This window comes from Haliotis asinina, chromosome 1, assembly GCF_037392515.1.
Source record: "Haliotis asinina isolate JCU_RB_2024 chromosome 1, JCU_Hal_asi_v2, whole genome shotgun sequence".
Lineage (NCBI taxonomy): Eukaryota > Metazoa > Mollusca > Gastropoda > Lepetellida > Haliotidae > Haliotis > Haliotis asinina.
The window spans coordinates 19463-35356 of record NC_090280.1 but is presented as its reverse complement, the minus strand read 5'-3'; the positions used below and the strand labels follow the sequence as shown (position 1 = coordinate 35356).

At 45.5% G+C, this 15894-nt stretch overlaps 1 protein-coding gene across 3 annotated transcripts in view; it reads left to right on the top strand.

Moving 5' to 3' along the window:
- The window catches only part of LOC137286101 (cubilin-like), a 199100-nt gene that overhangs the window by 173917 nt on the left and 9289 nt on the right, over nucleotides 1–15894 (top strand). For all 3 annotated transcript variants that reach the window (XM_067817775.1, XM_067817773.1, XM_067817784.1), the window contains 3 exons: nucleotides 6809–6896; nucleotides 7768–7889; nucleotides 9155–9313. In XM_067817775.1, the coding sequence (XP_067673876.1) occupies nucleotides 6809–6896; nucleotides 7768–7889; nucleotides 9155–9313 (369 nt within the window). The remainder of the gene's footprint in view (nucleotides 1–6808; nucleotides 6897–7767; nucleotides 7890–9154; nucleotides 9314–15894) is intronic.

Here is a 15894-nt window from a genome sequence, read left to right as displayed (position 1 = left end):
GTAAGGCTAAGAGAGTGTAGGGTGGTAAGGCTAAGAGAGTGTAGGGTGGTAAGGCTAAGAGAGGGTACGGTGGTAAAGCTAAGAGAGCGTCTAGGATGGTAAGGCTAAGAGAGCGGAGGGTGGTAAAGCTAAGAGAGCGGAGGGTGGTAAGGCTAAGAGAGCGTAGGGTGGTAAGGCTAAGAGAGGGTAGGGTGGTAAAGCTAAGAGTGCGTAGGTTGGTAAGGCTAAGAGAGCGTAGTTTGGTAATGCTAAGAGCGTGTAGGGTGGTAAAGCTAAGACTGTCTAGGATGGTAAGGCTAAGAGAGTGAAGGGTGGTACGGCTAAGAGAGCGTAGGGTGGTAAGGCTAAGAGAGGGTAGGGTGGTAAAGCTAAGAGTGCGTAGGGTGGTAAGGCTAAGAGAGCATAGTTTGGTAATGCTAAGAGCGTGTAGGGTGGTAAAGCTAAGAGTGTCTAGGATGGTAAGGCTAAGAGAGTGAAGGGTGGTAAGGCTAAGAGAGCGGAGGGTGGTAAGGCTAAGAGAGCGTAGGATGGTAAAGCTAAGAGTGCGTAGGGTGGTAAAGCTAAGAGTTTGTATTGTGGTAAAGCTAAGAGTTTGTAGGGTGGTAAAGCGGAGAGTGTATGGTAGTAAAGCTAAGAGTGTGTAGGATGGTAAAGTTACGAGTGTGTAGGGTGGTAAAGCTAAGAGAGTGTAGGGTGGTAAAGCTAAGAGAGTGTAGGGTGGTAAAGCTAAGAGCGTGTAGGGTGGTAAAGCTAAGAGAGCGAAGGGTGGTAAAGCTAACAGTGTGTAGCATGGTAAAGCTAAGAGTGTGTAGGGTGCTAAAGCTAAGAGTGTGTAGGGTCGTAAAGCTAAGAGAGTTGAGGGTGGTAAGGCTAAGAGAGCGGTGGGTGGTAAAGCTAAGAGGGCGGAGGGTGGTAAGGCTAAGAGAGCGTAGGGTGGTAAAGCTAAGAGAGCGGAGGGTGGTAAAGCTAAAAGAGAGCGGAGGGTGATAAAGCTAAGAGAGCGTCTAGGATGGTAAGGCTAAGAGAGCGGAGGGTGGTAAAGCTAAGAGAGCGGAGGGTGGTAAAGCTAAGAGAGCGGAGGGTGGTAAGGCTAAGAGAGCGGAGGGTGGTAATGCTAAGAGCGTGTAGGGTGGTAAAGCTAAGAGTGTCTAGGATGGTAAGGCTAAGAGAGTGAAGGGTGGTAAGGCTAAGAGAGCGGAGGGTGGTAAGGCTAAGAGAGCGGTGGATGGTAAAGCTAAGAGGGCGGAGGGTGGTAAGGCTAAGAGAGCGTAGGGTGGTAAGGCTAAGAGAGCGGAGGGTGGTAAGGCTAAGAGAGGGTAGGGTGGTAAAGCTAAAAGAGAGCGGAGGGTGATAAAGCTAAGAGAGCGTCTAGGATGGTAAGGCTAAGAGAGCGGAGGGTGGTAAAGCTAAGAGAGCGGAGGGTGGTGAAGCTAAGAGAGCGGAGGGTGGTAAGGCTAAGAGAGCGTAGGGTGGTAAAGCTAAGAGTGCGTAGGTTGGTAAGGCTAAGAGAGTGAAGGGTGGTACGGCTAAGAGAGCGTAGGGTGGTAAGGCTAAGAGAGGGTAGGGTGGTAAAGCTAAGAGTGCGTAGGGTGGTAAGGCTAAGAGAGCGTAGTTTGGTAATGCTAAGAGCGTGTAGGGTGGTAAAGCTAAGAGTGTCTAGGATGGTAAGGCTAAGAGAGTGAAGGGTGGTAAGGCTAAGAGAGCGGAGGGTGGTAAAGCTAAGAGAGCGGAGGGTGGTAAGGCTAAGAGAGCGGAGGGTGGTAAAGCTAAGAGAGGGTAGGGTGGTAAAGCTAGCAGAGCGGAGGGTGGTAAAGCTAAGAGAGCGGAGGGTGGTAAAGCTAAGAGAGCGGAGGGTGGTAAGGCTAAGAACGTCTAGGATGGTAAGGCTAAGAAAGCGGAGGGTGGTAAGGTTAAGAGAGCGGAGGGTGGTAAAGCTAAAAGAGCGGAGGGTGGTAAGGCTAAGAGAGGGTAGGGTGGTAAAGCTAAGAGTGCGTAGGGTGGTAAGGCTAAGAGAGCATAGTTTGGTAATGCTAAGAGCGTGCAGGATGGTAAAGCTAAGAGTGTTTAGGATGGTAAGGCTAAGAGAGTGAAGGGTGGTAAGGCTAAGAGAGCGGAGGGTGGTAAGGCTAAGAGAGGCTAGGGTGGTAAGGCTAAGAGAGCGGACGGTGGTAAGGCTAAGAGAGCGTAGGGTGGTAAGGCTAAGAAAGGGTAGGGTGGTAAGGCTAAGAGAGCGGAGGGTGGTAAGGCTAAGAGAGCGTAGGGTGGTAAGGCTATGAAAGGGTAGGGTGGTAAGGGTAAGAGAGGGTAGGGTGGTAAAGCTAAGAGAGCGGAGGGTGGTAAAGCTAAGAGTGTCTAGGATGGTAAGGCTAAGAGAGTGAAGGGTGGTAAAGCTAAGAGAGCGGAGGGTGGTAAAGCTAAGAGAGCGGAGGGTGGTAAGGCTAGGAGAGGGTAGGGTGGTAAAGCTAGGAGAGCGGAGGGTGGTAAAGCTAAGAGAGCGGAGGGTGGTAAAGCTAAGAGAGGGTAGGGTGGTAAAGCTAAAAGAGAGCGGAGGGTGATAAAGCTAAGAGAGCGTCTAGGATGGTAAGGCTAAGAGAGCGGAGGGTGGTAAAGCTAAGAGAGCGGAGGGTGGTGAAGCTAAGAGAGCGGAGGGTGGTAAGGCTAAGAGAGCGTAGGGTGGTAAAGCTAAGAGTGCGTAGGTTGGTAAGGCTAAGAGAGTGAAGGGTGGTACGGCTAAGAGAGCGTAGGGTGGTAAGGCTAAGAGAGGGTAGGGTGGTAAAGCTAAGAGTGCGTAGGGTGGTAAGGCTAAGAGAGCGTAGTTTGGTAATGCTAAGAGCGTGTAGGGTGGTAAAGCTAAGAGTGTCTAGGATGGTAAGGCTAAGAGAGTGAAGGGTGGTAAGGCTAAGAGAGCGGAGGGTGGTAAAGCTAAGAGAGCGGAGGGTAGTAAGGCTAAGAGAGCGGAGGGTGGTAAAGCTAAGAGAGGGTAGGGTGGTAAAGCTAGCAGAGCGGAGGGTGGTAAAGCTAAGAGAGCGGAGGGTGGTAAAGCTAAGAAAGCGGAGGGTGGTAAGGCTAAGAACGTCTAGGATGGTAAGGCTAAGAAAGCGGAGGGTGGTAAGGTTAAGAGAGCGGAGGGTGGTAAAGCTAAAAGAGCGGAGGGTGGTAAGGCTAAGAGAGGGTAGGGTGGTAAAGCTAAGAGTGCGTAGGGTGGTAAGGCTAAGAGAGCATAGTTTGGTAATGCTAAGAGCGTGCAGGATGGTAAAGCTAAGAGTGTTTAGGATGGTAAGGCTAAGAGAGTGAAGGGTGGTAAGGCTAAGAGAGCGGAGGGTGGTAAGGCTAAGAGAGGCTAGGGTGGTAAGGCTAAGAGAGCGGACGGTGGTAAGGCTAAGAGAGCGTAGGGTGGTAAGGCTAAGAAAGGGTAGGGTGGTAAGGCTAAGAGAGCGGAGGGTGGTAAGGCTAAGAGAGCGTAGGGTGGTAAGGCTATGAAAGGGTAGGGTGGTAAGGGTAAGAGAGGGTAGGGTGGTAAAGCTAAGAGAGCGGAGGGTGGTAAAGCTAAGAGTGTCTAGGATGGTAAGGCTAAGAGAGTGAAGGGTGGTAAAGCTAAGAGAGCGGAGGGTGGTAAAGCTAAGAGAGCGGAGGGTGGTAAGGCTAGGAGAGGGTAGGGTGGTAAAGCTAGGAGAGCGGAGGGTGGTAAGGCTAAGAGAGCGTAGGGTGGTAAGGCTAAGAGAGGGTAGGGTGGTAAATCTACGAGAGTGAAGGGTGGTAAAGCTAAGAGAGCGGAGGTTGGTAAAGCTAAGAGAGCGGAGGGTGGTAAGGCTAAGAGAGCGTAGGGTGGTAAAGCTAAGAGAGCGGAGGGTGGCAAAGCTAAGATAGCGGAGGGTGGTAAAGCTAAGAGCGTCTAGGATGGTAAGGCTAAGAGAGTGTAGGGTGGTAAGGCTAAGAGAGCGGAGGGTGGTAAAGCTAAGAGAGCGGAGGGTGGTAAGGCTAAGAGAGCGTAGGGTGGTAGTGGTAAGAGAGGGTAGGGTGGTAAAGCTAAGAGAGCGGAGGGTGGTAAAGCTAAGAGAGCAGAGGGTGGTAAGGCGAAGAGCGTCTAGGATGGTAAGGCTAAGAGAGCGGAGGGTGGTAAGGCTGAGAGAGTGTAGGGTGGTAAGGCTAAGAGAGCGGAGGGTGGTAAGGCTAAGAGAGCGGAGGGTGGTAAAGCTAAGAGAGCGGAGGGTGGTAAGGCTGAGAGAGTGTAGGGTGGTAAGGCTAAGAGAGCGGAGGGTGGTAAAGCTAAGAGAGCGGAGGGTGGTAAACCTAAGGGAGGGTAGGGTGGTAAGGCTGAGAGAGTGTAGGGTGGTAAGGCTAAGAGAGCGGAGGGTGGTAAAGCTAAGAGAGCGGAGGGTGGTAAACCTAAGGGAGGGTAGGGTGGTAAAGCTATGAGAGCGGACGGTGGTAAGGCTAAGAGAGCGTAGGGTGGTAAGGCTAAGAAAGGGTAGGGTGGTAAGGCTAAGAGAGCGGAGGGTGGTAAGGCTAAGAGAGCGTAGGGTGGTAAGGCTATGAAAGGGTAGGGTGGTAAGGGTAAGAGAGGGTAGGGTGGTAAAGCTAAGAGAGCGGAGGGTGGTAAAGCTAAGAGTGTCTAGGATGGTAAGGCTAAGAGAGTGAAGGGTGGTAAAGCTAAGAGAGCGGAGGGTGGTAAAGCTAAGAGAGCGGAGGGTGGTAAGGCTAGGAGAGGGTAGGGTGGTAAAGCTAGGAGAGCGGAGGGTGGTAAGGCTAAGAGAGCGTAGGGTGGTAAGGCTAAGAGAGGGTAGGGTGGTAAATCTACGAGAGTGAAGGGTGGTAAAGCTAAGAGAGCGGAGGTTGGTAAAGCTAAGAGAGCGGAGGGTGGTAAGGCTAAGAGAGCGTAGGGTGGTAAAGCTAAGAGAGCGGAGGGTGGCAAAGCTAAGATAGCGGAGGGTGGTAAAGCTAAGAGCGTCTAGGATGGTAAGGCTAAGAGAGTGTAGGGTGGTAAGGCTAAGAGAGCGGAGGGTGGTAAAGCTAAGAGAGCGGAGGGTGGTAAGGCTAAGAGAGCGTAGGGTGGTAGTGGTAAGAGAGGGTAGGGTGGTAAAGCTAAGAGAGCGGAGGGTGGTAAAGCTAAGAGAGCAGAGGGTGGTAAGGCGAAGAGCGTCTAGGATGGTAAGGCTAAGAGAGCGGAGGGTGGTAAGGCTGAGAGAGTGTAGGGTGGTAAGGCTAAGAGAGCGGAGGGTGGTAAGGCTAAGAGAGCGGAGGGTGGTAAAGCTAAGAGAGCGGAGGGTGGTAAGGCTGAGAGAGTGTAGGGTGGTAAGGCTAAGAGAGCGGAGGGTGGTAAAGCTAAGAGAGCGGAGGGTGGTAAACCTAAGGGAGGGTAGGGTGGTAAAGCTATGAGAGCGGAGGGTGGTAAGGCTAAGAGAGCGGAGGGTGGTAAGGCTAAGAGTGTCTATGATGGTAAGGCTAAGAGAGTGAAGGGTGGTAAAGCTAAGAGAGCGGAGGGTGGTAAAGCTAAGAGAGCGGAGGGTGGTAAGGCTAAGAGTGTCTAGGATGGTAAGGCTAAGAGAGTGAAAGGTGGTAAAGCTAAGAGAGCGGAGGGTGGTAAAGCTAAGAGAGCGGAGGGTGGTAAAGCTAAGAGTGCGGAGGGTGGTAAAGCTATGAGTGTCTAGGATGGTAAGGCTAAGAGAGCGGAGGGTGGTAAAGCTAAGAGAGCGGAGGGTGGTAAAGCTAAGAGAGCGGAGGGTGGTAAAGCTAAGAGAGCGGAGGGTGGTAAAGCTAAGAGTGTCTAGGATGGTAAGGCTAAGAGAGAGCAGGGTGGTAAAGCTAAGAGAGCGGAGGGTGGTAAGGCTAAGAGAGCGGAGGGTGGTAAGGCTAAGAGAGCGGAGGGTGGTAAGGCTAAGAGAGCGGAGGGTGGTAAAGCTAAGAGTGCGTAGGGTGGTAAGGCTAAGAGAGCGTAGGGTGGTAAAGCTAAGAGAGCGTAGGGTGGTAAAGCTAAGAGAGCGGAGGGTGGTAAAGCTAAGAGAGCGGAGGGTGGTAAAGCTAAGAGAGCGGAGGGTGGTAAAGCTAAGAGTGCGTAGGGTGGTAAGGCTAAGAGAGCGTAGGGTGGTAAAGCTAAGAGAGCTGAGGGTGGTAAGGCTAAGAGAGCGTAGTTTGGTATTGCTAAGAGCGTGTAGGGTGGTAAAGCTAAGAGTGTCTAGGATGGTAAGGCTAAGAGAGCGGAGAGTGGTAAGGCTATGAGAGGGTAGTATGGTAAAGCTAAGAGAGGATAGGGTGGTAAAGCTAAGAGTGTCTAGGATGGTAAGGCTAAGAGAGAGCAGGGTGGTAAAGCTAAGAGAGCGGAGGGTGGTGAGACTAAGAGAGCATAGGGTGGTGAAGCGAAGAGCGTGAAGGGTGGTAAAGCTAAGAGTGTGTAGTTTGGTAAAGCGAAGAGAGTGTAGGGTGGTAAAGCTAGGAGAGCAGAGGCTGATAAAGCTAAAAGTGCATAGGTTGGTGAAACTAGGAGTGTGTAGTTTGGTAAAGCTAAGAGTGTCTAGGGTGGTAAAGCTAAGAGTGCGTAGGGTGGTAAAGCCAACAGTGTGTAGGGTGGTAAAGCTAAGAGTGTGTAGGGTGGTAAAGCCAAGTGTATGTAGGGTGGTAAAGCCAAGTGTGTGTAGGGTGGTAAAGCTAAGAGTGTCTAGGGTGGTAAAGCTAAGAGTGCGTAGGGTGGTAAAGCCAAGTGTGTGTAGGGTGGTAAAGCTAAGAGTGTCTAGGATGGTAAGGCTAAGAGAGCATAGGGTGAAGCTTTTATTCAAAGTGTGAACATTGATCCAGCAAGTCATTGGTGTTCCAGCTTGTGCAGCAGGCCATATCTCAGAGCTGCAAGTTCGCCTGGTACCTGACAGCATTGAATCACCCAACTACCCTGACAACTACCCTAAGTAAGTGACCGCATCCACTTTTCCTGACAACTACCCCAAGATAGTGATTACATTGATATTACTGATTGTTCATAAGTCTCTAAAACACTGATGCAAATGTCCCCCTTGTATAATATGCTAGCTTTACTCATGTGCAGAATTAACTCTTTCCTTTCAAATGACATGATGATATTCACGTGAGAAGTGTCGCAGCACTTCAGTATTGTATTTTATTGTATTTTAGTAATGTCACACTTACATACAAGGAGAAACAAAATTTCTGAGCTTTGTGATAACACAGCCATAGTGATAATTGTTACAATTTCTTTTAATCCAGTGACTACACCAGCATGGAAGAACAAATACTATTTAGTTGTTAATGTCATCAGTTAGATTGCCGTGACATCCAAATCCAAAGACCAATGAAACGAGTGTTTCCTGTAGTAACAACTATAAGAACAGTTAACAGCCAAGAACATTGCTATCAATCAAAAGCCAAGCCTAAAGCCAAATTCCAGGACATCAGCTGTTTGATTGGAATATTCCTGTTTTGTGTAGTCACCGAATGTCAAGGTCATATAAGCATGTGATTTTAACCAGGGGAGATAAATAAATCCTAAAAACTACACTGTCATAAAGTACATGATTTGTAGGATGAGGTTACACAGCTAGAAAACTGTGAAATATGTTTAGTTATCACGTCCCTCGTATGGAAACGTGAAAAATCTGATGTCTTATCTCGTCCAGGTTATGGCAGGAAATATAATGCTCGTATGCAAGGGTTGTTGATGAATTAGAGTTCAATACTTCTACAGACGTTCCTTTGAGATTACTGTTATCAAAGCAGTGATCGGTTAGTGTATATGGTGAAGTGTTGTTCGTTTCCTTTCAGTGATGTGAGCTGTTCCTGGAGACTACAAACCAATGTCTCCTCTTACATCCGCATCACTGTCTTGAACTCAGACATTGAATCAAGTGAAAACTGTGGATTTGACTACATTGCAGCCTATGATGGTAGGTGAAAAAGTCTAGTGTCATGTATGATGGTAGGTGATGAGTCTAGTGTGGTCTATGATGGTAGGTGATGGTCTAGTGTGGTCTATGATGGTAGGTGATGGTCTAGTCTGGTTGTATGTGACACAAGTCTATTTTGGTGTATGATGGTAGGTGACACAAGTGTAGTATGGTGTATGATGGTATGTGACACAAGTCAAGTGTGTTGTATGATGGTAGGTGACACAAGTCTAGTCTGGTGTATGATGATAGTAGGTGACACAAGTTAAGTCTGGTGTATGATGATAGTAGGTGACACAAGTTTAGTGTGGTATCTCATGTTAGTTGACACAAGTCTAGTGTGGTGTATGATTGTAGGTGACACAAGTCTAGTGTGGTGTATGATGGTAGATGACACATGTCTAGCGTGGTGTATGATAGTACATGACACAAGTGTAGTATGGTGTATGATGGTAGGTGACACAAGTCTAGTGTGGTGTATGATGGTAGGTGACACAATTGTAGTATGGTGTATGATGGTAGGTAACACAAGTCTAGTGTGATGTATGATGGTAGGTGACACAAGTCTAGCGTGGTTTATGATGGTAGATGACACAAGTGTAGTATGGTGTATGATGGTAGGTGACACAAGTCTAGTGTGGTGTATGATGGTAGATGACACATGTCTAGTCTTGTGTATGATGGTAGGTGACACAAGTCTAGTGTGGTGTATGATTTTAGGTGACACAAGTGTAGATTGGTGTATGATGGTAGGTGACACAAGTCTAGTGTGGTGTATGATGGTAGGTGACACAAGTGTAGTATGGTGTATGATGGTAGGTGACACAAGTGTAGTGTGGTGTATGATGGTAGGCGACACAAGTGTAGATTGGTGTATGATGGTAGGTGACACAAGTTTAGTGTGGTGTATGATGGTAGGTGACACAAGTCTAATGTGGTGTATGATGGTAGGTAACACAAGTGTAGTGAGTTGTATGATGGTAGGTGATGAGACTTGTGCAGTGTGTGATGGTAGTTGGCAAGTCTAGACTCGTTTATGATGGTAAGTGAGACAAATCTAGTGTGTTGTATGATGGTAGGTGACACAAGTCTAGTGTGGTGTATGATGGTAGGTAACACAAGTGTAGTGTGGTGTATGATGGTAGGTGGTGAGTCTTGTGCAGTGTGTGATGGTAGTTGTCATGTCTAGTGTGGTTTATGATGGTATGTGATAAGTCCACTGTGGTGTGTGATAGAGGGGTTACATCTATGTCTTTTTTTTGCAGGAGCCACTGAGGCCTACCCAAGTCTGAAAAAGTGGTGTGGCTATGACACTCCAACTGTCTTATCCAGTGGTCCCGTTCTCTTGTTAAGGTTCCGCACAGATGGTTCTGGAAACAGACAAGGTTTCCGGCTGGAGTATGTTGGAGTCAACACTGGCCACTGTAAGTCCCAGATTCCTACCTATTGTTGCCACTGCTACTGTAAGTCCCAGATTCCTACCTATTGTTGCCAATGCTGTTGTAAGTCCCACATTCCTACCTACTGCTGCCAATGCTGCTGTAAGTCCCAGATTCCTACCTACTGCTGCCAATGCTACTGTAAGTCCCAGATTCCTACCTATTGTTGCCAATGCTACTGTAAGTCCCAGATTCCTACGTTTTGTTGCCAATGCTGCTGTAAGTCCCACATTCCTACTTATTGTTGCCAATGCTGCTGTAAGTCCCACATTTCTACTTATTGTTGCCAATGCTGCTGTAAGTCCCACATTCCTACTTATTGTTGCCAATGCTGCTGTATGTCCCACATTCCTACCTATTGTTGCCAATGTTGCTGTTAGTCCCAGATTCCTACCTATTGTTGCCAATGCTGCTGTAAGTCCCACATTCCTGCTTATTGTTGCCAATGCTACTGTAAGTCCCACATTCCTACTTATTGTTGCCAATGCTGCTGTAAGTCCCACATTTCTACTTATTGTTGCCAATGCTGCTGTAAGTCCCAGATTCCTACCTACTGTTGCCAATGCTGCTGTAAGTCCCAGATTCCTAGTTATTGTTGCCAATGCTGCTGTATGTCCCACATTCCTACTTATTGTTGCCAATGCTGCTGTAAGTCCCACATTCTTACTTATTGTTGCCAGTGCTGCTGTAAGTCCCACATTCCTACCTATTGTTGCCAATGCTGCTGTAAGTTCCAAATCCCCACCTGTTAATGCATTGGCTACTGTAAGTTCCAGATATAGTCAATGCCTCGGCAGTTCATCCATAATCATTTTGTTTCCAGGCCATACCTCAAAAGCCATTCAATATCTTTAGACCAAAATTGGTAGATTTAATAAACTGAACCTAAGATTGTGTCTTTTGCTATATACAGATTGTTGGCAGTTGCATTTTTCTTGTTTCCATGGAAACATTATGGTCTTTGTCTAATAAGAGGGATGGGTTTTGTTTCTGGAGCACACCTAAAAAAACATTCAATATTTTTCTGCAAAACATGGTGGATCTGTTTGATTGGCATTTTAGAAGTTGATGTATAATAGAAAAGTATTATACACCATATCTACAACCCAGAAACCTGTCTTGACACCAACTTCTCCACTGATTCCATCATTCACCTGCAGTCTGCCTGCATTACCTCCACGTACTTCACCTGGAGAGAAGACTACTTTGAGCAGATCCATGGCCTGCCCATGGGCCTGCCTCTATCCCCAATCCTCACTGAAAGTTACGTGACCCAAAGGAGTTATCTACAAGATGAGCTGTGACAGTGGTGGGACCTATGTTGGTGAACCTTCCTGCCTGATAAACCTCGGAAAAATGTTGAACGGTTTTTGAGATATGGTCCAGAAATGTACCCCACACCTTCCATTAAACTAAGACTAAAACATTTCCATGGAAACCAACAAAAAATGAGTCATCAAAAGACCACATATCCCCTGGCACCCACACATTTAAAGGACAAATCATCTGACGGTTACTGCATATTTTCCTATAAGTTTGAATCATTTTTGTGGAAATCATCAAATATATCTGTCACCACTTCAAGATGTGTCCCATATATCTGCCAAGATCTGTTGAAAGACATCAAAAGGTGTAGGAAATTTAAGACCCATGAAGGTCAAGGGAAAGAATAGACCCTCAGCAACCCATGCTTGTCATAAAAGGCGACTATGCTTGCCTAAGAGGCGACTAACAGGATCAGGTGGTCAGGCTCTCTGACTTGGTTGACACATGTCATTGGTTCTCAAATGCGCAGATCGATGCTCATGTTGTTGATCACTGGATTGTCTGGTCCAGACTCGATTATTTGCAGACTGCCGCCATATATCTGGAATATTGCTGAGTGTAGCGTAAAACTAAACTCACTGACTCATTAAGAAATGTAAGCGCATATATGTTTTTGTGTGGTATGCACTTTTGCTCTGAGGGCAGGAGAGTTGCGTCCCTTGAAGATCGGGGCGAAGAAAACACAGAAAGCACAGACATGGGAAAAACACATGGGCAGTCCGTCGCTGAACCTCAAAAGGTATAACTCACAAAAAATGGCATGTTTGCATTGGAAAAACAAATGTACCAACACACTTCATTGTATTTCCTGCAAATAAGCTCTTGAAATAATTATTTTGTTCTTTGACGAACAAATGGTTTGGAGTTGTGCTCCAGAAACGAAGCCCATCCCTCCCTTTTGAGACAAAATCCAAATCATTTTCATGGAAACGGTGAAAATTGAAAATGACAAAAATCTGAAAATACCAAAAGGCTCCACTGTGGGTCTGCCTCAAATATCTGGCAAGTATTGCTGACAGATATGAAGGAGTTTTCGAGTTGTGCTCCGGAAACAAAGCCCACCATTTTGACACAAAGTCGGAAATGTTTCCATGGAAAGCAAGTGTATAATAAATCACAAAAACCTGTAAATAGCAAGAGGCACCAAAATGGGTTCAGACTCATATATCTACCAAGTTTTCCAGAAAAATATTGAATGTTGTTTTAGTTATGCTGCAGAAACAAATCTGAATTGTTTCCATGGAAACCCAGAAAATCACCAAAATCTGTAATCAGCAAAAGGGCCCACTTTGGGGTCTGCGACACATATATAACAAGTTTTGCTGAGAGATATTAAAATGGTTTTGTGTTGAGCTCTGGAAATGAAACAAAATGATCATGGATGGATGGACAGGCAGACAAACAGACAAGGTAGATGGACAAGCACATGGACAAATGGACAGACAGAGGAGGCGCCAACTGTATCTCCCAGCAGAAGATGCCAGGAGGATAAGAATGATTACAGATGGATGGATAGATGGACAAGGCATTGACTATATCCCCACGCACTACATGCCCGGGGGATGCGATGTTTCTTTGTAGCTTCTTATACTGTTATCAGCAAGGGTAAAGCAGTGCAATACAGAACCAGTTTTTGTACATGTAACAGGGATTAAGTTAGACAGCATAAGGGAATGCATGAAAGGGATTAACAATGACAGCAATATGATAGGTGGTAATACAACAGCAATGGAAGTAGGCCAATGTTGAAAAGGTACACATAGCAGATGGGATGGGCAATAATAAAACAACCATTCGGATAAAGCCAGAATAGATCAAGGTATACATAGCAGATGGAGTGGGCAACAATACAGCAAGTGGGATGAAGCCAGAGTAGAACAAGGTATACATAGCAGATGTGGTGGGCAATAATACAGTAACAACTTGGATGAAGCCAGAGTAGAACAAGGTATACATAGCAGATGGGGTGGCAATAATACAATAACAATTGGGATGAAGCCAGAGTAGAACAAGGTATACATAGCAGATGTGGTGGGCAATAATACAATAACAACTTGGATGAAGCCAGAGTAGAACAAGGTATACATAGCAGATGGGGTGGCAATAATACAATAACAACTTGGATGAAGCCAGAGTAGATCAAGGTATACATAGCAGATGGGGTGGCAATAATACAATGACAATTGGGATGAAGCCAGAGTAGAACAAGGTATACATAGCAGATGGGGTGGCAATAATACAATAACAATTGGGATGAAGCCAGAGTAGATCAAGGTATACATAGCAGATGGGGTGGCAATAATACAATAACAATGGGGATGAAGCCAGAGTAGAACAAGGTATACATAACAGATGGGGTGGCAATAATACAATAACAATTGGGATGAAGCCAGAGTAGAACAAGGTATACATAGCAGATGGGGTTGCAATAATACAATAACAACTTGGATGAAGCCAGAGTAGAACAAGGTATACATAGCAGATGGGATGGCAATAATACAATAACAATTGGGATGAAGCCAGAATAGAACAAGGTATACATAGCAGATGGGGTGGCAATAATACAATAACAATTGGGATGAAGCCAGAGTAGAACAAGGTATACATAGCAGATGGGGTGGCAATAATACAATGACAATTGGGATGAAGCCAGAGTAGAACAAGGTATACATAGCAGATAGGGTGGCAATAATACAATGACAATTGGGATGAAGCCAGAGTAGAACAAGGTATACATAGCAGATGGGGTGGCAATAATACAATAACAACTGGGATGAAGCCAGAGTAGATCAAGGTATACATAGCAGATGGGGTGGCAATAATACAATAACAACTGGGATGAAGCCAGAGTAGATCAAGGTATACATAGCAGATGGGGTGGCAATAATACAATAACAATTGGGATGAAGCCAGAAGAGAACAAGGTATACATAACAGATGGGGTGGCAATAATACAATAACAATTGGGATGAAGCCAGAGTAGAACAAGGTATACATAGCAGATGGGGTGGCAATAATACAATAACAATTGGGATGAAGCCAGAGTAGAACAAGGTATACATAGCAGATGGGGTGGCAATAATACAATAACAATTGGGATGAAGCCAGAAGAGAACAAGGTATACATAACAGATGGGGTGGCAATAATACAATAACAATTGGGATGAAGCCAGAGTAGAACAAGGTATACATAGCAGATGGGGTGGCAATAATACAATAACAACTGGGATGAAGCCAGAGTAGATCAAGGTATACATAGCAGATGGGGTGGCAATAATACAATAACAACTGGGATGAAGCCAGAGTAGAACAAGGTATACATAGCAGATGGGGTGGCAATAATACAATAACAACTGGGATGAAGCCAGAGTAGATCAAGGTATACATAGCAGATGGGGTGGCAATAATACAATAACAATTGGGATGAAGCCAGAAGAGAACAAGGTATACATAGCAGATGGGGTGGCAATAATACAATAACAACTGGGATGAAGCCAGAGTAGATCAAGGTATACATAGCAGATGTGGTGGCAATAATACAATGACAATTGGGATGAAGCCAGAGTAGAACAAGGTATACATAGCAGATGGGGTGGCAATAATACAATAACAATTGGGATGAAGCCAGAGTAGAACAAGGTATACATAGCAGATGGGGTGGCAATAATACAATGACAACTGGGATGAAGCCAGAGTAGAACAAGGTATACATAGCAGATAGGGTGGCAATAATACAATAACAATGGGGATGAAGCCAGAGTAGATCAAGGTATACATAGCAGATGGGGTGGCAATAATACAATAACAATTGGGATGAAGCCAGAAGAGAACAAGGTATACATAGCAGATGGGGTGGCAATAATACAATAACAATTGGGATGAAGCCAGAGTAGAACAAGGTGTACATAGCAGATGGGGTGGCAATAATACAATAACAATTGGGATGAAGCCAGAGTAGAACAAGGTGTACATAGCAGATGGGGTGGCAATAATACAATAACAACTGGGATGAAGCCAGAGTAGATCAAGGTATACATAGCAGATGGGGTGGCAATAATACAATAACAATTGGGATGAAGCCAGAAGAGAACAAGGTATACATAACAGATGGGGTGGCAATAATACAATAACAACTGGGATGAAGCCAGAGTAGAACAAGGTATACATAGCAGATGGGGTGGCAATAATACAATAACAATTGGGATGAAGCCAGAGTAGAACAAGGTATACATAGCAGATGGGGTGGCAATAATACAATAACAATTGGGATGAAGCCAGAGTAGAACAAGGTATACATAGCAGATGGGGTGGCAATAATACAATAACAATGGGGATGAAGCCAGAGTAGAACAAGGTATACATAGCAGATGGGGTGGCAATAATACAATAACAATTGGGATGAAGCCAGAGTAGAACAAGGTATACATAGCAGATGGGGTGGCAATAATACAATAACAACTGGGATGAAGCCAGAGTAGAACAAGGTATACATAGTAGATGGGGTGGCAATAATACAATAACAACTGGGATGAAGCCAGAGTAGATCAAGGTATACATAGCAGATGGGGTGGCAATAATACAATAACAATTGGGATGAAGCCAGAGTAGAACAAGGTATACATAGCAGATGGGGTGGCAATAATACAATAACAATTGGGATGAAGCCAGAGTAGAACAAGGTATACATAGCAGATGGGGTGGCAATAATACAATGACAATTGGGATGAAGCCAGAGTAGAACAAGGTATACATAGCAGATGGGGTGGCAATAATACAATAACAATTGGGATGAAGCCAGAGTAGAAGAAGGTATACATAGCAGATAGGGTGGCAATAATACAATGACAAGTGGGATGAAGCCAGAGTAGAACAAGGTATACATAGCAGATGGGGTGGCAATAATACAATAACAACTGGGATGAAGCCAGAGTAGATCAAGGTATACATAGCAGATGGGGTGGCAATAATACAATGACAATTGGGATGAAGCCAGAGTAGAACAAGGTATACATAGCAGATGGGGTGGCAATAATACAATAACAATTGGGATGAAGCCAGAGTAGAACAAGGTATACATAGCAGATGGGGTGGCAATAATACAATAACAACTGGGATGAAGCCAGAGTAGATCAAGGTATACATAGCAGATGGGGTGGCAATAATACAATAACAATTGGGATGAAGCCAGAGTAGAACAAGGTATACATAGCAGATGGGGTGGCAATAATACAATAACAATT